This window comes from Chrysemys picta, chromosome 21 (assembly GCF_011386835.1).
Source record: "Chrysemys picta bellii isolate R12L10 chromosome 21, ASM1138683v2, whole genome shotgun sequence".
NCBI lineage: Eukaryota > Metazoa > Chordata > Testudines > Emydidae > Chrysemys > Chrysemys picta.
In genome coordinates, this window is record NC_088811.1 from 14,903,786 (window position 1) to 14,927,308 (window position 23,523).

The window sequence follows — 23,523 nt, forward strand, 5'->3', positions numbered from 1 at the left end:
TTCGTTGATCAACGGGCTCACACTATCCTTAGCTTGAAAAGCTTCAGAGTAAGTGTGGCAAGTTTATTAGGGGTGAGCATCAATATTTATACACAGAAGTAAACAAAGTGATTAACAGATCATAATGGTCATGTATAATCAATCAAGATTCTACAGGATAAAACAGGTTAAAATGTAAATTCAAAAAGAGATAAGGGGAGATGGCTACTTAAGGGGAGGGGGGGTGTCATGAGTAGTTCGCAGGTCAGAGCTTTGATTAAAAGTTCAGACAGAGACATCAAGTCTGGGTTAAGTTTAAGCTCATCAAAAGTTCAGACTCAACATTCCTCCATTTGTAGCTTTGGGATAACTATTTACCAAAAGCTACACCCCATTTTAAGGAGCCAAGGGCCGCTTGGCAATTTCAGCCTGGGCCAACTCGAAGAGAGTAAGGCCCTTGGCTGAAGTAGGAAAAGAATAAACTGACCCACATGAGTCTATGAGGGAGAGGACACACTGAATACAGCAACACAGTATTGTAAGGATTACTATGGCCCCAACAATACCCACCAAGAGTTTTTTTTTTAACCCACCCAAATCCAGGCAGCCAATTCCATAAGGCTCCTCACCAATCATAAGGTGGCTGGCCAGAGGAGTAGTTCTTAGCCATTTCCCTTAGATGTTTGGTACGTTGAAAAGTGTCAGAGTAGGTGTCATTTACAAAAACACAGCATTCTTCATTTATGAGGGCGCAAGTTCCTCCCTGGGCTGCTAACATTATGTCTAAAGCCATTCGGTTTTGCAAAGCTAACTGGCGCAGCTGGGACATTTCCCCAGCCTGATTCTCAAATAGGGTCGCAGTTTCATTGGTTAAAGATTCTAGTAGTCCCTGTAGACGGATGACACCACCCCTCAAGCTAATGAGACCAGCCCACCGCTGCCACGACAAACCATCACGGATATTAATATCTCTGAAGGTTTCACGGATGTTACGAACGTGGGGAAAATGAGGGGGAGTGAGGGAGATGCGAGAAGGCGGTGTTAGCCACTCTAAATAACATGACCCTGCCCAATCAGGGGAGAGAAAGTAATAAGCTTTGGGCCCGCACACCCAGTATGTTCCATACAATGAGTTTCGGGTATTCCATTTCTCAAAGTAGGAGGTAACCCACCACCCGTTGGACCACTGTTCCCCTGGTAACGCAGAGGGGTCGTTGTGCGAACTGCAGAGGCACAATTTGGTAGTGGTGTTTTCAAAGGGCAGTGTAGTACTGCTTGAGCAGTTGTAGAAGGCAATCGTATGTCCCTTAGCAATTAGTTGGACACCCTCGTGATCTGAGCAGGGCTTCTTAAAAGCTGGCTCTGAAGGCCTGCCCACCCATGAAAAAGTTGGATCGGGGTGAGGGATCCACATATGGGATAAGTGGGATGCGCAAGGCTTGAAGCCAAGATTTTTACTAAAGGCGGTGCCATTAAATACATGTTGCATTTACTTGTTCCCACAAAAGTTGACCCCTTTTCTTTAACAAAACACAGTGATCCTGTCTGATTGGTTACCCTGAGATATCTGTTAATTGGCACTCCTGTTTTGTCCCATGTAAGATTGTGTTGGACTGGATCTTTTACTCTAGCCGGTGGCATCCAAGTCATATTAGCAGTGGTCAGGGGAATGGGTGCGAAGGGGAGTCCCTGTTCTGCATTTACTGGAAATTGAGTACATACCCAGCAATTACTTCTATTTCCTAAAATACGAGTTTTAACCTCGTGGGAATATCTAATAAAAGCATTATCTTCATAAGCAGAAAATAAACTAAAAAGGCATAATAAAAAACATACAGTTGTCAGAATAAAAGGTCCTCTCATTTTTTCCGAGTCAACTTAAGTCTGATGTCTGAAAGAGGTAAGCTGGTCCACTGGTCGGAGGCAGTGTCCTCAGTGGTGGCAAGAGCTGCTGGTCCGTCACTGTGGTCCACTACGGCTGGCTTGACGTGGGAGTGGTGGATCCAGGATTTGCGTCCTTCCAGGAACACTGCAGTCTGGGTTGTTAAAAGAACCTGGTGGGGTCCAGTAAACCTCGGCTGGAGGGTGTCGCCACGAACGAACTTTTTGGCCCAGACGAAGTCCCCTGGTTGGAACGGGTGGATCTGTTCTTCCAGCGGCACGGTCTGGGAAAACTGCGAGGCTTTCCAAAGGGTACTGAGGCGAGCCTGTAGGGAGAGAAACTGGCACGCGGTCATATAATCCCCTCCCAATAGTGAAACATCAGCACGTGGTAGCGCCCCGCCTTTGAAAGGGGGGTGTCCATAGAGCAGTTCAAAGGGGGATAATCCCAATACACGGGTTGGGCGAGTACGAAGGTGAAACAGGACCAAGGGAAGTACCTGAGGCCACTTTAATCCTGTTTCCTGACAGTATTTAGCCAATGTAAACTTAAGCTCCCTATTCATACGCTCAACTTTCCCGCTAGACTGAGGGTGGTAGGGTGTATGAAAGGAGTGTGAAATGCCCAGTCCTTGTTCTAAACGGCCAAGGACATGACCAGTAAAGTGAGGTCCGCGATCTGAGTCAAGCACGAGAGGGATGCCAAAACGGGGTACAATGTCTCTAAGGAGAATCTTCGCCACTGTGGCAGCAGTACAATTAGCAGTAGGAAAAGCTTCGACCCAGGAAGTCAGAGGGCAAACCAAAACAAGGAGGTGCTTTTTCCCAAAAGCCTTTGGCATATCTGCAAAGTCAATTTGAAGATGTTGAAATGGAGCAGCAGGCGGAGGTCTTCCACCCTTAATTTTTTTTAAGAGGCGGAGCAGGTCCATTACGCTGACATGTGCTGCATGCTTTCACTATTGACAGGCAGTAGGGTTGAATGCCTGGAGCATACCAAAAGCGAGCGATTGTGTCCACAAGGGCGTGCGTGCCGTAGTGACCCCCCTTATCATGGTGCCAGCGAACTGCCACGGGGTATGTGGAGCGAGGGAGGCAGGCTCGGCCATCCGGCATAAGCCAGGTCCCTTTGACCAGAGTGGCTCCGAGGCTCTCCCACGACTGTAGTTCAGCAGCGGGTACTGGTACAGGGTGCGGTGGAGTAAAGGAGGAGGCTGCAATAGCCAACGTGGGCATGGCTAAGGGTAAGACGGCAGCCGTCTTGGCGGAGGCGTCAGCCAGGGCATTCCCACGGGTGACGGGGCTATCATCTTTAGTATGGGCCCGGCAGTGAATTACAGCCAGGACCGAGGGTTCTTGGAGGGCGTCCAAAAGCTTGTGGATGAGGGGGAGGTGCTGAATGGGTTTACCGGCAGCTGTCTGGAAACCTCGAAACTTTCAGAGGTGGATGTGACAATGCACAACTCCAAAAGCATACTTGCTATCAGTAAAAATGGTAACGGTCTTACCAGCGGCCAACTGGCAAGCTCGGGCCAGGGCATAGAGTTCGGCGGCTTGGGCTCCCCAGTTGCCTGGCAGTGAGGCGGCCTCTTGAATGTCCCATTCAGAGGTGACTGCATAACCGGTGAAACGCTTGCCATCAACATAGAAGGAGCTTCCGTCCGAGAAGAGGATGCAATCAGGGTTGTCCAGTGGCACGTCAAACAGGTTGTCCCTTATCTGTAAGATGCTATAAACTACTTCCACACAGTCGTGCTGATCCTGGAGGACTGGCAGGTCAGGAAGCAAGGTAGCTGGATTAAGGGGCCCACACCTTTCAAAAATTAGGTTAGTGTCTTCTAAGAGTTCGGCCTCTAGCTGTTGCTGACGATGGGCCGAAAAGACTTGGGTTGTGCCCCTACGCAGAAGGGCTGACAAGGCATGAGAGGTCCAAACCGTGGTAAAATGACCCAGGGTCAGGCTCTTTGCCTTTGTGATCAGCAGGGCAGCTGCTGCCAGAGTCCGGGTGCAGGATGGGGTTCCCTGAGCGACAGGGTCGATCTGCTGAGAGTAAAAAGCAAGCGGGAAAAGGTGGGGCCCGCTCAGCTGGGTAAGGACGCCACTAGCAATTCCGCCCCTCTCGTGGACAAAAAGGTGAAAGGGTTTGCTGTAATTGGGGGGGGCGGAGAGACATGGAGGAGGCCACACTGTCCTTGAGTAACTGAAAGGCTTGGATTGTGTCCGGGGACCACTGCAAAGGGTCAGGAGCAAGGTTAGCAGTGAGTCGGTGGAGCGGTTTGCTTAACTCCCCGCAGGACGGTAACCAGGGGCGACAGAAGCCAATTAATCCTAAGAAACCTCGAAGTTGTTTCTTGGTGTTTGGCAGAGGGCAGTTTTGGATAGTCTTTATGCGGACTGGGTCCATTTGTCTTCCCTCTGGGGTTAACAGGAAGCCCAGATATCGGACCTTCTGTGAGACCCACTGAATCTTGTTAGGGTCTACCTTGTGGCCTCTGGTGTGTAGGTATAATAAAAGTGCCTTACCATCGATGCGGAGGGCAGCTTCTTCGCGATTACCTAATAGGATGTCATCTACGTATAGGACTAACGTGGATCCCTGCGGACTGGTGAAGCCTTCCAAGTTGTGGCGGAGGCATTGGCTGAAAATCGTGGGGCTGTCTCTGTAGCCTTGAGGAAGTCGTTGCCAGACATAACTTTGTCCCTCCCAGGTGAAACCAAAGAGATACTGAGAGTCTGGGTGCACAGGAATGCTGAAAAAGGCTGATTTTAAGTCAATAACAGTGAACCACTCAGCATCCCAGGGGATTTGGCTGATGATAGTAGCTGGATCAGGAACTACTGCATGAAGAGGGACCACATACTGATTAACAACCCGTAGATCCTGTACAAAGCGCCAACGAATAGGGTCTCCGTCCTTTTTAGGAGGCTTTTTGACAGGCAGTATAGGGGTGTTACAAGGAGTGCGCTGAGGGCGGACTAGCTTTTGTGCAATGAATCCCTCAATAATGGGGCGGATGCCCTCCCGGGCTTCCAACGACAGGGGGCATTGAGGGACTGATGGGGGGGGTTAAGGAGGGCTTCACTTGAATCCTTACTGGCTCTGCTGAAAGGAGCAGGCCAACATCAGTGTCAGAAATTCCCCAGAGGGTTAAAGGCAAGTCAGTGAGGTCAGGGGAGAGAGAGGGGGGGGTTTCCCAATTACCCTGAGTTGGGGCCGAATCTCCTAACACTGTCATCAATAATCCTACCCCTTCAGGAGTGCAGGTTAAAGTAGCCTCAAGCTTACAGAGTAAATCCCGGCCCATCAAAGGGATCGGACAAGCTGGGGGAAAAAGAAAACGGTGAGAAAAACATTTATCAGCATAAATAACATTTAGAGGCAAAGTGAGTCCCAGAGACTGTGGGTTGCCCTCCACCCCAGTTGCAGTTTTAACCTCAGAGGATAGCCAGGGAGAGGGAGCATGATTTAAAAGAGAGAAAGTAGCTCCAGTATCAATGAGGAAGGAGACAGGCAGTCCCTGGACTGAAAGGGTTAGACGAGGCTCTTTGCTGGGAGGGGAGAAAGTGAGGAAGGAGCCGGCTAAAGACATTAAGGAAATAAGACCATCACATTGTTTGCCTTCGCCCCCGGGGTACCGTCATTGAGGAGGCTGAGTTTGCTGCAGCTGCTGCTGTTGCCCGTAGTTGATCCAGGCCTGGGGAACGGGCTGAGCTGGTGGTGCAGGGGTGTATTCGTCCCTGGTGTAAGTATCTGCGGATGCGACTGGACCCTCTGGGCGTCCCCAGGGGAGGGGTATGCAACCGGCTGCATCTGCTTGATCTTTTGCCTAGTAATTACTCCTCCCGAGGTGTGCCCTTCCATTTCCCCCTTATCCCTCTGCAGAGATTCCGATCTGGAGTCCTGCAGATTCCCCTCTGCGCCCTGGAGAGAGTCCCCCTACGGAGGAATAGGGGCAGGTGCAGTGGGGACCAACTGACGAGTCAAAACACGCCGTGGTTTACACCCTTCATCGAAATAACATGGAGGGGGTTCACTCTCGGGAGAATACCTGACTGCCATAATTTTTAAAGATTTCCACAGCTCTGCTGCTGTGTCCCAACAAAACCAGTAACATAACTGTCCCGGATGGTCTTTTTCAATCTGGCTCCTTACTCCTCTTAAGGCAGCCTGTTCGAAAGAGCCATACGAAGGCCACCTCATCTCCGGGTTGGCCAATACCGCGGTATACCCAGTCCAATTCCTTACACACAGTGTGTACAACTTCCTCCTAGACATTCCTGTCTGTACTGGGAGTTTCCCTTCGTTCCATAACTTATTTACAATCCCCAACGGACTCTCAAGAGGCACGCTAGTCCCTTGACCCATGGTGTCTGACAGGAGCCCTCCAACTGGCATTTACCCTGCTGTCCAGTACACGACCCCTCAATATTGAATTGGCTGGGAGAAATCTCCCGTGGCGCCTGCCAATTCGTATATGAGTGGTCTGACCACTGGACAGAGGCACCGCACCAGAAGGAAATCCCGGACGAGCCCCCAAATTGTTAGGTAAAAAAGCAAGTCCTCACTCACCTCTCCAGCACCCGAGTTCGTGCGGAGTTGGTATGGGGCTCACAATCTGTCAGAGACCAGACACCAATTCGTTGATCAACGGGCTCACACTATCCTTAGCTTGAAAAGCTTCAGAGTAAGTGTGGCAAGTTTATTAGGGGTGAGCATCAATATTTATACACAGAAGTAAACAAAGTGATTAACAGATCATAATGGTCATGTATAATCAATCAAGATTCTACAGGATAAAACAGGTTAAAATGTAAATTCAAAAAGAGATAAGGGGAGATGGCTACTTAAGGGGAGGGGGGGTGTCATGAGTAGTTCGCAGGTCAGAGCTTTGATTAAAAGTTCAGACAGAGACATCAAGTCTGGGTTAAGTTTAAGCTCATCAAAAGTTCAGACTCAACACTACTGGGAAATGTCATGTTTTCCTATTACGGATGTTACTGTGGATTAAGTGGAAAGGAAACTGCACTAGATGTTACTGAAAGGAGAAGCATAAAATTCTGTCTAGCTACAGAAAACACTTTTCTGGACAAGAGCCAGCTACTATCTGTCTGGGATCGGGAAGAAATTTCCCTTATGGGCAGGTTATTTTGTAATTGTCCCTTATGGGTTTTTTGTACCTTTCTCTGAAATATCTGATACTGGTCACTGTCTGAAACCTCTATTCTTCACAATCACATTCAAGGGCACAAGCTTAACTCTAACCTTAGCAAATTTAAGATACTCTACTAGGAGGCGTGCTGTCACTTTAAAAGTCTAACCAAAAAGGTGGGGGGTAAGAGGGTAAAGTGTCTAACTTTAACTGAGGGACTGGATGTGTGCATCATGGGTACTTGTATGCTGGCACTGAAAGAGGGTTTATTGTGCAGACGACAAGTATATAACTGTATTTGGGTATAGTGGGGTTTGGGTAGTAAGGCATGTGAATTGTGGTTGTCTTGGGTATTCATTTTGCTTTACCTGATGGTGGCCTTTTCCCTATAAGGCTTATTTAACTTTTTTCTCCAGTTTAGGGTTGAGTTAGGGGATGAAGGTGTGAGATGACAAGAGTAAAATATCCCAACTCTCGTATATAATGCAGTGTAGAGAAAATTTTGAAACTTTGTGACCCAGGCCTGATTTTTGTATGTTTCTCCCTCAAGGTGCTGCTATATCCCTGACTGCTGTCAAGGCAAACAAAGAGAAAAGAACTTTAAGCCGGTACTGACGAAATAGAAGTTCAGCATCAGCGATGGAAAAATCATCTGCAGTGAGTACTTTTCTGCTGCATGGACAAATTGCATTGCAGTTTCTTTGTTGCCCTCAAGTCCATCTCCATTTTATCTTTGGATTAATGTTAGCGGGGGCCTGGAAAAGCCAAAAGAGTGAAAATTGTTCGGAGGGCTGGGCTAATGTAGCTACTTACAGCATGTGACCAAGGGTAGAAAGAAATGTCAGCTCTCTGTGGTGATGCTACTACAAAAACATCCCAGCGTGCAGTGATGCCAGGGGGTCGATTCTTTGCCCCAGAACAGTGCAGTAAACTCAAGAATATAAATTCCATCCCAAGTTTAAGATAATCTCTCTCTCTTGATAGCCGTATTGCATACTGGGATGTTTTTGCAGCAGCATCCCCACATAAAAAGCTGTTTTTTCTCTTCTTTGTAAGCTTGGTCACATACTGTAAGTAGGTGGTCTAAAAGACCATTTCTAAGTAATATTAAATGATAGGCAGACTGAAACATACACATGGTAATACATATGCGCACACACACATCATTGTGAGGGAATAACATAATAAAATAATAGTGGAAAATAGCATACAAAGGGCCAAATTCATCCCTATGATAATTCCATTGACTCCTGCTGATTTGCAGGATGTAGTGGCCCATTGGCTGTTATTTTCAGTACTGTTTGTACAATTTCTTCTCTCAGCATTCAGCACCGTCTCCACCCACTAACTAAATCAGCTCATTAAAGCAGGTACAGAAGTGGGCTTGTTAAACTTTTATAGCATGTAACCTACTGAATACTCCATTGTTTTTCTTTTAATCTTTCTAAGAATTCCCACCTCCGAGCGATCAAACATTTATAGCTATTGTTATCTTTTCGGTGGCTCATACACAAGGCCTTCAGTTGAAACCCCACCCGCTTGTGGCAAGCAAGAAATTCCATCCTGCGGTGGCTGCCTAAGTAACTAGCACAGCTAGAGATAAGGAATGTACACAGTGAAACAGCAACGTAAAAACCTTCACCACGTCAACCATGCTGCACATTATGGAGGTCGACACTGTCAAATCTTGTAGTGTAGCTACAAATCAAAGTGATTGGGCAAAGACTCCACTTCAACCCCACTTCTGTTCGCTCTGTGACTATAAGACTAGTCTGTGGGCTCATTTTCCTCTCACATTGGTGCAAACCCACAATGAGGTCCAAATCGATTCCTGTGTTCCCTTTGGTCGATGGCTTTATGCACTATTAGACTCCACAAGGAGAGCTGCATGTTATTTGGGACCCCTTGTACTCCTGTTGCTTGAGGATCAAGATCAGCTGGGATGCTTGAGCTGACGGGGCATAGATTTGCATGTCAGGAGGCGGCAATACGGTGTTCATGGTGACTCTGGAACTCAGCCACCCATCCACCCACCCCCATGCGGCAGAGTCTGCGTTGGATGACCTTTCAGGCACTTTGCCTGGGGAAACAGCTGATCTTTGCATTTCCTTGGGGGGTCACTTGGGTGGGGAAGGCATTTTTCCTTTTCAGTGGAAGTGGGAGGAAAGATTGTCAATTACCAGTGTGTCAGTGATACTGACCACTGATGTGTGCTTACATTGTTTTATTCAACGTACCAAGAAATGCTGTCCTCCAATGAATACCCTCTGAGCCCCTACAGGCGCTACTGGCTCCGCACACCCCACAGGGGACACCTGTGTGGGGGGCGTTTGGGCTGGGTGACGCTCAGGGTGGGAGGGGAAATAGGACACAGGGTTCTCATGCCCTAGTGAGTCTGACTCATAGGGACCATTGCCGCTGGGGTTTATTTTAGTGCCGGGGTCAAACTGGCCCCAGCAGCCCTGAAGTTGGCCAGGCGCAGGGCACCTCCCCTTCAGCCCTGTCTCAGCCCTTGTACCAGCACAGGGATGGGCTTCAGCCAAGCAGAGGGGCACACACTGAAATCCAAAACATACATAGATTATCCATAAAATAGTACAGGGAAGATAGTGAAGAAGCAGAAAAGGGACTCGGGGTGCTAAGGACTCTCTGAACATATAATTTGGAGGCAAAAACTTATATTAATTAGAAAAGAGATTAGTGATAATACTTAGTACTCCTGATCTAAAGATCTCAAATTCCTTTCCGAACATTAACTAATTCAATGTCATGGCAACTCTTCCCCCTCCATCCACTACAGAAGTGTGTATGTAGCTAATACGAATACACGTTCATTGATAAGGGCCAGATTTTTAAAGGTACTTAGGCACCTCACTCCTATTGAAATCAATGGGAGTTAGGAATCTAAACACCCAGCCCTAAGTGACATGTCCAAACTTGCACAGGAGGCCTGTGGCAGAACAGGGAATTGAATTGAGGGCTTGAGCTAGGGTCCTAACCAGTGGATGGATTAGTCTTTTTCTCCTCCAGCACAGATCCCTTGCTTTAGTTACCAGTCCCTGCATTTCTCAAAACCCACATTATAAAACCTGCAGACCCGCAGTCCCACTGCTTACAAGTTATTCTTTGCGGAGTCAGGCAGCAGGAGGGCACAATCGCTTATAACTGTTCAAAACTTACGAAGAATTTAATTATTACAAGAAAACAGTGTGCAATGCGTGTACGTAATGTAATATTATCAGTCATGCCGATCACAGCAGTGATAGGGACCAATCAAGAATGGGTCCACAAACGTCCAATGGTTTTCATTGACATTAATGGAAGTTAGGAGCCTACATACTTTTGTGGATCTAGGCTTTACAATCTAAATAGACAAGGTAGATACAGAGTAGCTGTGATTGGGCATATGCTCCACACTGGCAAATAAAGGGTTAAAATGGAGTCTGAGGGCCCAACCAGCCTATTCAGTGGCACCTGGAAGAGAAACAGCTAATTAAGGATTAGACCCAACTGGGGAGAACAAGACTGGGTGGGCCTATAAGGGAAGGCCTGCAGGGCCTTGGGTGAGACTGCAGTAGGGAGCTTATACCCTGTGTCAGGCCCTGAAAGGAGAAGGGGGTCTAGGCAGCTGCCAGAGAAGCTAGGAGTCACTTGGAGAAAGTTTCTTAGCACAGACAAGCTGCATGGAGAGCTGAAACTGCAGGGAGAGGGGGCTGGTGAGTACAGCTCCATGACAGACACCTGCAAGCAGGTGAAGGTGGGAAGTAGTCCAGGGAGCCAGTGAGGTTCATAAGAAATAGACCTTAGCTGCTTCTCAGAAGAATCCTGGATAGGAACCCACAGGAAAGCATTCTCCTACACTCCCCTGCCCCCCATGGGAGAGGTGATGTAAGCTATGGGAAAGGCCACAAGGACTAGTGAGCCCAGACAGGGGTTGAAGGCCTGCTAAGTGGTCACTCAGTCTCTGGGTTTTTGTTTGAACTTCTTTTAGTTAAGGGGCCTGTGCTGAAAGGTGACCTGGCTGGAGGGCAATTTCTATTCCCAGATGTGGCCCTCGGGCCAAAAATTTTGCCCACCCCTAAAGTAGAGCACTTAGCACAAAGGGGAGGTAATCTGGTGTAGGGGCTAATGGAACATAAGGGCTAGCCTGTGATTTTAGGCTACATGTCTGTGCAAGGTAGGAAGGAGGAGTAAATGCTGATTTACAGCAGTTGAGGATCTGGCCTACAATTTAAACTTGGCTTGGTGGGGTGTGTGTGTCTGTCTGTCTCCCTTTTTGAGAGCCTAAGAGGAAAAGAGGGTACAGCACCCGCAGAGTTAGTCCTCATGGTGCTGCTCCTCATAGGATTTAACTGGGTGAATGGTGATGACTGTATAGCTCACTAATATCCTGCCTGAGCAACTTCATGTCCATAGCTACTGATACCTCCACAGACAGGGTACGTAAAAGCCAGCACCTTCTATTGCTTTAACTGTCCCCAGGGAAGAGATTGCTTCACTTGGCAGCTTGGTGGTCTCTTTGAGGGGTTGAGGAAGGGGCTCGAGTACTTTGGAAAGAGGAAACATCTGTGCTTTGCAATCTGTTGTGTAGCCAGACGGCGAGTAAAGCTTTATTTAGCAACTGGGGGTAGATCCTTTGCAGAAGAAATTGAAGTAATAACGGTATCCTTTGTTATAGCTGCTTGCTTCCTTTCTGAAACACAGGACCGCTGTCCGGTCACAGTCACATGCTTGCTTTGCACAGGTGGAGTTAGTTGTATTCCCTGCAGGAACAAAAGCATTTCTCACTCTACAACTCTTGTGTGGTAACTAAAAGGCAAGGAACCCACTCGGAGGCCAGGTGCCGAGCAGCTTGTTCCTTCCTGACCTTCAGCGCTCCAGATGCATGGATGAGGTTTAGCAAAGAGGAACGAGGCAGCCCTGTTGCTCTAACACTGCCGGGAATGTTGCAACACTGCTGTTGGCATGGCAGCAGCTGGGAACACTGCAGTGGTGCCATCGGCACTGGATTTGCTGCTCCGTTGCCAGCTTAGGTGCCTTCCCAAATTAGCAGAGTGCAGCCGATTCTCCCCTGCCTCGCGTAGCCCACTGGTGAGTGTGAGTTACAGGCCCCTGCTCTGTACCGATCCCCAGAGGCTTTGTGTTGTAGCTGGGGCAGCAACAGAGCTTCAGCAGCTCGTGCATCTCACTCAGGAGGTCTCCGGCTCAGTTCCCAGTGTGTGGGCCAAGATGGCAGCTCTGACGGTTGCAGTCACGCCCACTTGGGCGTTGTGGGTATAAAATGCTAATTGCCTTGGAGGTTGTGAGAAGAGGTAGGTGGGGAGGAACCAGAAGGACCTGAAGTACTTTCCCCACCCCCAACGCTAGCTATCCTGGAAGTGCTTTGCTTCTTCCCAAAAGCCCCCCTGACCGTTTCTCTTTAGGACACATTTGTTCCAATGTCATTGTAAAAGGTTCAAGCAAGAGAACGAGGTCCCGTAAATCACCACGGTATCCGTGGCCATTTTAGCCATGCAGAAAATGCTACTCACAGCACATAACGTCTTCGTTGATGATGGAGTATTGATAATCATCAAAAAATGGGTGACAGCTCTGGTTGGTTAACTCCTTATAGCAGCAATCATGGGCATGACAGCACCTTCAGGGAGACAGAAACACAGGAATAGGGTGGAAAATGTGACTAGGTGAAGTAATGTCCAACATCACCACTACTAGAGGGGAGAGTGTGAGTGAGCCTTCCAAGGAACAGAGTTTGGGCTTGGTTTGGAAAAACACCCAGGAGCTCAGATGTTTATCCCAAGTGATATTCTTAGTGCTGCTCTGTGCCTCAAATCCAGTTCCTGTCCAAAGCTGGGTGAAACTTTTTGAACAAAACTTTTTTTTTTTTTTTCAGCAAAAAGTGCAGATGTGGGTTGACTGGAACATTTTTGTGACTTTGTGTTGAATTTGCTGAATAGTTTTGGTTGGGGGTGGAGCCTTCAATACTATTTAGGAAAAATTGCAACATTTCACTTCAAAATGAACTGTTCTGATTTTTGATTCATAACTGTTTTAAAATGTCCTTCCATTTTAATTTAAAAAACCCTAACATGTCAAAAATCAAATCTAAACAAGACATTTAGTTCAACCTAAAGCAACTTTTTGATTTGCCAAAACATTAAAGTTTGTTCTGGAGGTGGACTGAAATGGTTGGTTGGTTGTTTTGTGGTGGCAGACTGAACCAAAAAATCCATTAGATTGAAAACTCCCTAGGGTAGGGCCTGTCTTTGTTCTGTGTATGTACAGCTCCTAGCACAAAAGAGCCTATCCTGAGCCAGGACCCCATTGTGGTATAATACAAATAAATACTATTACTACTAATCACACAGTTCTATTGGCCCTTTTAAGATTCTGGGGATGACTCACCCCAGCATGCCTTGACTACAAAGGAGTTTCCATTCTCACATAAGCTGGAGAGTTGAGGCGTTCTGCCCCAGAGTGCTAAAGGGCTTAGTGCAGTTACAATCCTAGGATTTAGATGCCCAGCTAACTAAAGCAGTGCATTGCTAAAATTAGTATTGATACTAGTAGTAATAATAATGGATGCTAGTATTGATACCAGCAGCATTGACCTGAACCAAAGCTTACCAGTCTGTCTTATCCAGAGGCTGCCCTCTCCCACCCAGTCCACAGTGGCATCCATACGCATTGTAGGAAATGAGGGCACTTTTCCCAGTAATCCTCCGGATCATGAATTTGAAATCGAGGAGGCTGCTGTGGATCATGGTCAAAACTGCGAAAGAGCAGAAAGGGCTTTTCACGAGTTTCCAAGGAGATGTTTTGCCTTCAAGGAGAATCATTTCCCTGATCCCTCACCTGACATACGAAGGGAGGACAAAATCACTAAGTATTTAGTGACTAAGTGAGGATTGTTCTGCTGCGGCTTGCACGTTAGCGCTAACCCAGCACAGAGAGGAAGGGTAGTCTAGTGATCAAACCACTGCCAGGGAATCAGGTAGGGTGACCAGACAGCAAGTGTGAAAAATCGGGACGGGGTGGGTGGGGAGGGGTGTAATAGGAGCCCATATTTAAAAAAAAAAAAAAAAAAAAAATATCAGGACTGTCCCTATAAAACCGGGACATCTGGTCACCCTAGAATCAGGAGATATCGGTTCAATTCCTGCTCTGCTACAGATTCCATGTGTGACCTTGAGCAAGTCACTTAGGGCCGAATGTGAAAAAGAAGATAGGTGCCCAAACCCCAGTTCCACGACTACTGTAATGCACAAAACTCCTGCTGAAATCCTGTAGGGGCCTAAGTGTCTCTTTTTTTTTTTTGCAATACAAGTTCCCTCACCGCCTGTGTTTGTCTCTGAGCATGCGCACTGCTGCTTCCCTAGGGGGTCTAGGTGCTTATCTCCACCTAAGCCCCAGAGCGATTCACAAACCAGGGGCATTCAGCCACCTCATTGGCACAGGGGCCTGATCCGGTAGGGATGCTGAGAGGTCTCCTCCTAGATCAGGCCCCTCAGGCAAGTGGGGAGGGGGCGGGGCCCAGGATGACAACAGTATCCCTTGAACTTTTAGCCCAGTGGTTAGGGTGCTCACCTCGGATGTGGAGACCTTGGTTCAAGTCCCCCCTCCACCTGAGTCGGAGAAGGGATTTGAACAGGGAGTGCTCTAACCATTAGGCGATGGCATATTCTGATGTGGGGAAATCCCTCAATCTCTCCTGTTGCACTGTGGATAACTAGAGTCAATGGTGCAGGGGGTCTGGATCCTGGTCTCCCACATCCTGGGTGAGTGCCTGTATCTCTGTGAGCAAGGTGGAGCTTAGCACACGCCCCCTGGTCAGCACCTCCCATTGGCTACCGTAGGCGGCTCCCTGCCGATCATGCTGGGTTTGTGGTTCGGGGTCACAGGCGCCCATCTCTCCCCACTCATTGCAGAGGAGCGTAGGTGCCTAACTCAGGCTTTGTATCGCAGTGGTTTCTCCCAGGTACCTAACGCCTCTCGTGCATTCAGGCCTTAATCTCTCTGCATCGGTTCCCTCTCTGTATTAGGGTGGTCATAGCTCTTTCCTTCCTCCCGTGGGTGCTGGGAGGATAAAGACACTTGGATGCCAGCGTAATAGGGGCTATATAAATAAGTCATCTGCCCTGGCGCTGTTTTCTGCCTGTCACTGAAATAGTCTCATGATCTCAACCAGGCCAGTCAGGGGCAGCTTGGAAGCTAATGGCAGCTGTGACGCAAACTGATGCCCCCAGGTATGTGGGGGGGCTGAGCTGTGAACAGATGGGCTTGTTTTGAGGGGCTGCAATGCCCTCTGCTGTACGCAGTACAAACAAGCTAGCCCTGACTGCCACAACACAGTTCCTAAGGCATCTGATGACGGTGTGCCCGTCTCCTAGCAGGAAGGAGCATCTATAGTGATAGGCACCAGTGTGGAGGCAGGGAGGAAAGCGTATTGATAGACTACGTCCTGCAAGGTGGCACTGATCCTTAACCCCAGCGGAGAAGCTCAGCAGTGTTGTTTCTTCTGCAATTCTTTATAAAGATGGGTCAGAACCTCTGTTCTAGGGTTACCATTCGTCCGGATTCCCCCGGACATGTCCGGCTTTTTGAGCTAAAAATAGCATCTGTGGGGAATTTGTAAATGTCCGGACTTCCCCCCGCCCCGCCCCCCCCGCAGAGCGCACGCGGCTAACAGGGCAGCCGGCCGGATGGTGCCACTTACATGGGGCTCCGACAGCCAGAGAGAGCCCCTCCTCCCCCCTGCAGCAGAGCTCACTCCCTCCCTCCCTCCCTCCCTGCATCCGCAGAGCGCCTCCAGCAGTCTGGAGCTCCTCCCCCACTGCTCCCCAACATGCCGGGACGAACGGCTCAGGCCGTTCCTGAGCAAGCTCACAGAGACATTAGGCGAAGGCCAACAACAAGGGGGCCAGGGGGTCGGAGAAGGGGCAGGGAGGTTCTGGAGGGGGCAGTCAAGAGACGGGGGGGGTGTCGGGAGTTCGGGGGGGGGCTTTCTGGGTGTGGGGGTTTGGATAAGGTGATAAGGTTTTGGGCAGTCAGGGTACAGGTAGGGGGTAGAGTCCTAGGGGGCATGGGGGGGGTCTTAGGAGGGGGCAGTTAGGGGACAAGGAACAGGGAGGCTTAGGTAGGGGTGGGGTTCTGGGGGGCAGTTAGAAGCAGGGGTCCCAGGAGGGGTGGTCAGGGGACAAGGAGCGGGGGGGAGGGTTGGGAGTTCGGGGGGGCGGCTGTCAGGGGGTGGAGAGTGGTTGGATGGGGGTGGGGGTGTGGATAAGGGTTGGGGCAGTCAGGGTACAGGTAGGGGGTACGGTCCTGGGGGGCATTTGGGGGGGATCTTAGGGGACAAGGAGCGGGGGGAGGGTTGGGGGTTCTGAGGGGGGCGGGAAGTGGGAGGGGCAGGGGCGGGGCTAGGGCAGGACGGGGGTGGGGCTCCTCCCGTCCTCTTTTTTGCTTGCTGAAATATGGTAACCCTACTCTGTTCCGAACAGCCCTGCACTGTGAGCCTAATGCAAAGCTAGAGTTCAAAAATGGGCCCAACCCAGGACTAACTTTGGGGCTTTCAAAATATGATCTCGCAGCTTGTGGCTTGAGTCTCTCTGTAGCTCCTTGGCAAGATGGCGGCCACTTTGCTGAGGGAAGCCACGTGGCCTGCCCTCTGGGGATGGGGGTGTAGGGTTTCCGGTACTCACTGCTGGCTGCCAGTATTGCCATGAGGAAGAGTTTCCACATGTCCATGCAGAACCTGAGGAAGAAATAGACTCTGGGGTCACGTCTGGAACCAAGTGAAATGTTTCAGATGAGGAGCTTATTTTTAAAAAAAAAAAAAAAATTGGGGGTAATGAACTATTGCAAAGTTAGAGAAAAGTATTGGTTGAACAAAAAATTGAGGGAAAGAGGGGGCTAGAATTTTTGGAAATGTAGCTGGATTGACTAATTTTTTTTTTTTTTTACCAAAAAAACCCCACTTGTTTTGGGTCAAACAAAATATTTTTTTTATTTGACCCAAAATGACTTCTTTTGGGCTAGCAAATTGGAAAAAAAAAAGTGTGTGTGTGTGTGGGGTGGGGGGAATCAATTATTCACTCAGCTCTAATCATGTCACAGGTACAGCCCAATGTTCAGTGGCAGCTCCAGAACAACCCACTGTCTGCAAACCAAAGAGATTGCATGAGTTCCTGGAATAATTCCAGACCAAGGCCTCAAACACACCCAGTAACAGAGGGAGTGTGAGCGTGCCCCTCGTTACCCAGTGGTGTTGTCCTTTGCTTTATACAGATCTGATGCCTTAGGGATGAATCTCCCATAGCCCCTGCCGCAGCCAGAAAGCTGCCTGACCTAAGGGGATCCTTAGCTGATGCATCAGCTGGCTGTAACTGGGATAATTCAGAGCATCCTGGATGTTCATTAGTTCTCTCCCCCTCTCCCCTGGAATTCACTATGACTGTGATGCTTGGAGTGTTCGCACAGCATATGGTCCGTGTGTGGAACTCGTTGCTACTGGAGATCAGTAAGAAATGTTGAGAATGGATTTTTAAAAGGTCTGGGTAACTTTATGACCATAGTTAACACCTGCAACTGTCAGGTGTTAGTCTGTATCCGCAAAAACAATGAGGAGTCCTTGTGGCACCTTGGAGACTAACACATTTATCTGGGCATAAGCTTTCGTGGGCTACTATGAAAGCAAGCCAAGGATAATGATCATGTTTCAGGGTGTACTGTGCTCTCTGGCAGGGCTCAGGATAATATAGCAATGTACAACATAGCACAACTGGCCATAATAAACCTTCAAGGGGGAGAATCACCTTTCGTTGGGAGGGTGAAAGCCTGACGCTAGGCCCGCGCAGTCTGATCCAATCCAAGAATGCCTGTGTTTTTTACCCAGTAACCCCAACGCAACAGCTCAGGGTGGCAATGAAGCTGGATCTCCCAAGCCATCCATTACCTCAGTGATGAAGTGTCACAGTAAACATTCCAACGCCCAGTCCCATCTGCATTCCAGCCACCCTCACTCCCACCTCCTCCAGGGCTCTATTTCCCCTCCTTTCCAGTACTCCTCGTCATGACACTCCACACACCTCAGTCCTGCATTACAATCGTGCCTATAATTCTCTATCTATGTCTCCAGCCGTTGTTCCCCCTTCATTCCAGCTACGCTTGTCTCCATTATTCCCCTTGCTGTTCCAAAACTTCTTGTTCCTGTTCCATTCTGAACCCCATCATTCCAATAGCCTCCCGCACTGTTTGTGTGTGTGTGTGTGAGAGAGACACACATGATGGTTTGCTCTAACATAAGTAGAGGCTTGTGAAACTGGACACGCTGCAGAGCCTACGGATGGGCTGTTGCTCCATTGACGACAGTGCAGACAGCATTTCGTTCTGTTTTTTCTCAGGCACTTAGGACCCGTTCAAGTCAATGGAAAGACTCCAATCAGGACTTGATTTCAAGGGTAAAGTTGTTGGGTTTTTTTTTTTTAAATCTTGATGCTGGCTGTAATTAGCTATTTTTCTTGGCCTGTTCTATTGCACCGTATTATCTTGGCGCATGTATTTCTCGGATCCAGGGCTTTGATTAGCACTTTGCAGTTAGAAGTCAAATACCAATAAATAATAAAAGGTCTTTTGAGCAGGAGTGCCAAAGAATTCATGTATGGCGCAAAGCTGGAGAAATCTGCCTTTCTAATGGTTTTCTATATTTTTTAAAAAGGAGAGAGAGAGAGAAAATGCCATCTGGGAATGCCACATGTACAGCAGCAGATCATCTTACCTGCTGGCGCATCCCTCCTGGCTGGAGAAATCCAGCAGAAGAGCCCAAGAGGACACCTGTGGCAGCTACAGAGGCTGGAGTTATGGGGCAGCTGCTGCTAAGAGGTGGGGACCTTCCCTTTGAAGGAGCCAGGAGCTGTGGCTGAGATGCACCTTATGCTTGGCTGGTATATCACTCAGACCATATCTGCATTCTCTGGTTGATTTCTCAAATAAGGTAATTCCCCAGTCACATGAAGGGAGGACGATCCCATCTCAGGGCGTCTCGCCAGCCACCCTTTTTCCTGGTTTGTTAAAGGTCACTTTTCAGAGGTATAAAACAACGGCGCATTAAAGCGAAAGAGCAGCTGGTCAGTTTTGCTCATCTTGCCACAGCAGGTCAGGGGATTACATTTTGGTTACGTTCTTCGATTCTGTTGGGATATGGAAGGGTTAAGTAAAGGCCTGGGTAGCCCCTAGCATGGTATTAGGGAGTGAAGGCACAGGCAAGCACTATTTCTCCACTTGATTAATCAGTTGCCATCCTTTTCCCTTCCCGTCTGCTTGTTAAGAATTGATAAGCATTGCAGCTGCGTAAGGAATGTGGGGGTCTAAAGGATACTCTTTGTATGAAGCAGTGTTATCTCCCCCCTCCCTTCCTTTCCCAGCTACATAAACCAGCTCAGGGTCATGGCCCCTGCCTCCCTCCCCTGTGAACTGCTGATTTAAGGGAATTGGTGGCTACGATTACTGCAAAGAAATGTATTTTCAAGGTAAACATGTCTGTATAATATGCGTAATGCCGTAAACAGTAAATAGTGGTGGGTACATACTAATTTAAATAGAAGGAGTGTGCTGCAACTAATCCAGTGCTTACTCGACAATTGGGTCGAGGGGAACAAGTATCGCAGTGAAGACGCCCGTCTACTCAATCCGCCTCTGGGTCAGCTGCTCCTTCTTCAACAGATTCCCCACTCCATAGCTTCCTCCTCCTCCTTGTGGGGCCAGAAAGGCTCATTTTACCATACATGTCACCAGGACGCATGAACGCTTGGTGTTCAGCCGTGGAAGTGAGTCTCTTGAAGACTGAAATGCCAAGTCAAAAAAAAAAGGCTATTTTGTCTTTGCTTTTTTCTTCTCCTATAGCAACTGTGGAGGGTCAGAGAGTTTCTTCTGTTTTGTTTTGTTTTTCTATTTCATCAGAAATTCCAGGGCCTGACTTAGCTGGAGGACCTTGGGGATCATTGGAGGCCCTGAAATGGGATATTGCATCTAGAGTCAACCTAGGATGAAGTTTCTCCTCCCCACTCAAATCGGGGTTGAGAGGGCTGCAAAGTCAGGTGTCAGCTTCCAGCTGTGATGCCATATTTCAGGTCCTCCCCAGATTGGTATAGTCCTCCAGGGAAAAAGAAGTCCGCACCTGCTATTTCTTATGTAAAAAAACAACCATGCCTGGATACGTTTTTTTGAGGCTGCCTATAGGTATCTTAAGGCTCCAATTCTGCAAACGCTTACACGTGCTTTACTTTGCTACTCAAGTGAGGTGTCCCTTTGAAATTAATGAAACCGCTCATAAACTTGAGCACTTGCATGATCAGGGCCTAAAGAGAGAGAGTTAGGAAATGTCTCAGCCGCCCCTAACCGGGTCAATCTCTGATTTGGTAGCTATGTGCCATGGCTATCAAAGGGCTAGATATGTGCAGCCCTTACTTGTGGGGTTGAGCATTTCCTCATGTGAGTAAGGACTCATCAAACACCTGATCCAGCCCCCATTGAAGTCCATGGCAATCTTTCCAGCCATTTCAGTGGGAGTTGTTCTGGGGCCTGGCATAAGAGAGGGCTGCATAATCCAACCCTGCTAAATCATCCAGGGGTTGAACATCCAAAAAGCCTTGTGGTCTTTCCATCATTCTTTTAACAGGATCTTCTATGGCATTAAAGAACTTTACAGCATTTTGGTTTTCAGCCTAATCTCTCTTCACGCCAACAAAACAGAGCTCGGAGCTGTCTTCCCAATGCTGCAGAGAACTAGTTTCAGAGTCATTATTACACAATGCCTTCATAATAATCTTTTCCCCTGCCAACTGGATTTTGTGAGTAAAGCTATTGTCAGGGCCGTCGGGGGGGGGGGGGGGGGGGGAAGTGGGGCAATTTGCGCCATGCCCCAGGCCCCACAGGGGCCCCCACAAGAATATAGTATTCTATAGTATTGCGACTTATTTTTATGGAAGGGGCCCCCCAAAATTGCTTTGCCCCAGGCCCCCTGAATCCTCTGGGTAGCTCTGGCTATTGGGCCAAATTAATTCCAGGTGTGATCCAAATGCAATCACACCATAGATAGTGTGATGGGGTATATACCCCATCCTAGCTTGTAAAGGGTTAATGTGGGTCTGAGAAGCCAATTAACCCACCTGACTGCACCTGGAGGATTCACCAGCCCCAACTGGGAGAGGAGCTGAGCGGTTGCTATAAAAGCAGGAAATCTGGATCATGTTGTTAAATTAGAAACTGAAATACAAACAAGTATGAGGCGCACAGGTTTTGTGATAGGGGTCTTTCTAGCTATTGAGACGGTGTATAAAGATATGCTATGGAGGGAAGGCTTGTTCTACAAAGTAGATGCACTAGGGATAAGAGGAAGAATGTGTGGGACCATGTTGGTTGGAGGTGGGAAAGTTATGTCAAATACATATAATGTTAAAAACTATACAGGCAACAGTTATCAACCTGGCCTTATTTAATACTATGACAAATGATCTCCCAAACAAATAAGTAGTGAGGTAGGTGTTGCGCTGTTTGCAGATGACTGTGCTCTGTGGGTTAGGAGCAGGAATATTGAAGTGGCAGAAAAGAGAATCAGCAAAGTGTTACAAGAGACCTCTGATTGCAGACATGCATGGGGCTTCAGGTTCTCCATTGCTAAAGCCAAAGGATTGGTCTTTACAAAAAGGAAAGTTACAAAGGAATGTAAACTGCATGGAGAACAAATAGACATTGTTACAAGGTTTGAATTCCTAGGGGACATCTGATACTAAATTACTTGAGGAAGATCGTATAGACTAAGTTAAAGATAAATGTACAGGAAGGATAAACCTGCTTAAAAATCTTGCTAGGGCTACCGGGGGGGGGGGGGGGGGGTGTAAGAAAATAAGGCTCTGTATGCAATCAGCAATGATCAGATCAGGTTTCAGAGGGGTAGCCGTGTTAGTCTATAACAGCAAAAACAAGGAGGAGTCCTTGTGGCACCTTAGAGACTAACACATTTATTTGGGCATAAGCTTTCGTGGGCTAAACCCCACTTCATCAGATGCATGGAGTGGAATATACAGTAGGGAGGTATAAATACACAGCACATGAAAAGATGAGAGTTGCCTTACCAAGTGGGGGGGGGTGGGGATCAGTGCTAACGAGCCAATTCAGTTAAGGTGGAAGTGGGTTATTCTCAACAGTTGACAACAAGGGTGGAAATCACTTTTGTAGTGCTAATGAGGCCAGGGTTGTGAGTTCAATCCTTGAGGGGGCCACTTAGAGATCTGGGGCAAAAATCAGTACTTGGTCCTGCTAGTGAAGGCAGGGGGCTGGACTCGATGACCTTTCAAGGTCCCTTCCAGTTCTAGGAGATAGGATATCTCCATTTAAAAAAAAAATGCAATCAAGGGGCCCATTTCAAATAGTTGACAAGAAGGTGTGAATATCAGAAGGGGGAAATTAGTTTTTGTGGCTGCCAACCTTTCAGGTCAGCATCAAAATCAGAACTTAAAAAATTAGATTTAATACAAGCCCAGGCCCCATAAATTGTGAGTGTGTGTTTATTGCAATGCCTATAAATGCATTACAGATAACTTGTATTTCCCTAGAAGTCATATTATGAATGAAACTACTGGGCCAAAGTTAATGGGGATGACAATGATGAAAGTGCCAACCAAATATATTGTTGGGAATTTGATAGGTGAATGATAGCACACAATGTTAGAACTCCCCTTGCCGTTTGAGTTAATGTGCATGCAGAAGTTGAAAGATAAGGAAAAGCTAAATGAAGTCAAAACTTTTAGTCATGGGAACATCAGTTATGGATGGAAAGTTGCATGCCCAAAGGTGGATACAGATTTATTTTATAAACTTCAGGGTGAAAAAAAAAAAAGATGGTAGATATTAAAACTGAAATGTGCCAGTATATAGATGACAAGTGGAGTTGGTTTTGTCAAATACAGAGAGATGGATCCAAACGAGAAAAAACAGAGATGACACATTTTATATACCAACATTGGGAATTAGTTCATCTAAAATAATATCAGATTTTGTAGCGGTTATGACAGCCTAACTAGTCGCAATAATGCAGGCGTTACATTGGGTCTGGGATGTACACCCAATAGCAGTGCTCATTTTAAAAAACAAACAAACCTCAGTCTCAGGCCTTATGGCAATAAAAACGGGTGTCTTAGTATGCAGAAGTGATTTAATCAATGAAATTATATTTCTTAGAACAGAGTTAGTACAGCTGGGGATACATGTAGCATTAACATGGATCCCAGTGCATACTGGGATATCAGGGAACAAAATGATGGACAAAGCAGCTAAAAATGTTGTAAGAAATGAAGGCATTGACATAGAAATATCCTGAGTAAACAGGAATTCAAAAGCCTAATATAGAAAAATCTAAAAGAGGAATGACAAAAACTTTGGATTGCCAAAAAGGAAGAAGAAGAAGGTGTGTGGGGTTTTTTTGGTTTTGTTTTCTTTTTCTTTTTTAATTGTGCCCTAG

At 47.6% G+C, this 23,523-nt stretch overlaps 2 protein-coding genes across 6 annotated transcripts in view; one reads left to right on the forward strand and one right to left on the reverse strand.

Annotated features, from left to right (window-relative positions):
- LOC122173965 (group IIF secretory phospholipase A2-like) overlaps positions 1–23,523 on the reverse strand; it is a 26,600-nt gene continuing 3,077 nt past the window's right edge. The window contains exons 1-5 of one of the 2 annotated variants that reach the window (XM_065575395.1): positions 18,784–18,921; positions 16,709–16,761; positions 13,638–13,782; positions 12,542–12,648; positions 1–11,773 (exon numbers count right to left, since the gene is read on the reverse strand). In XM_065575395.1, the coding sequence (XP_065431467.1) occupies positions 11,625–11,773; positions 12,542–12,648; positions 13,638–13,782; positions 16,709–16,754 (447 nt within the window). In that variant the 5' untranslated portion in view covers positions 16,755–16,761; positions 18,784–18,921 and the 3' untranslated portion in view covers positions 1–11,624. Of the gene's footprint in view, positions 11,774–12,541; positions 12,649–13,637; positions 13,783–16,708; positions 16,762–18,783; positions 18,922–23,523 lie in introns of those variants that run through there. The other variant, XM_065575396.1, reaches the window with a different exon arrangement.
- LOC101947749 (basic phospholipase A2 Ts-G6D49-like) overlaps positions 18,749–23,523 on the forward strand; it is a 26,702-nt gene continuing 21,927 nt past the window's right edge. For 3 of the 4 annotated variants that reach the window (XM_065575394.1, XM_065575390.1, XM_065575393.1), the window contains exon 1: positions 18,749–18,887. The gene's annotated coding sequence lies outside the window, so the exon portion shown is untranslated. Of the gene's footprint in view, positions 18,888–19,326; positions 19,535–23,523 lie in introns of those variants that run through there. The other variant, XM_065575392.1, reaches the window with a different exon arrangement.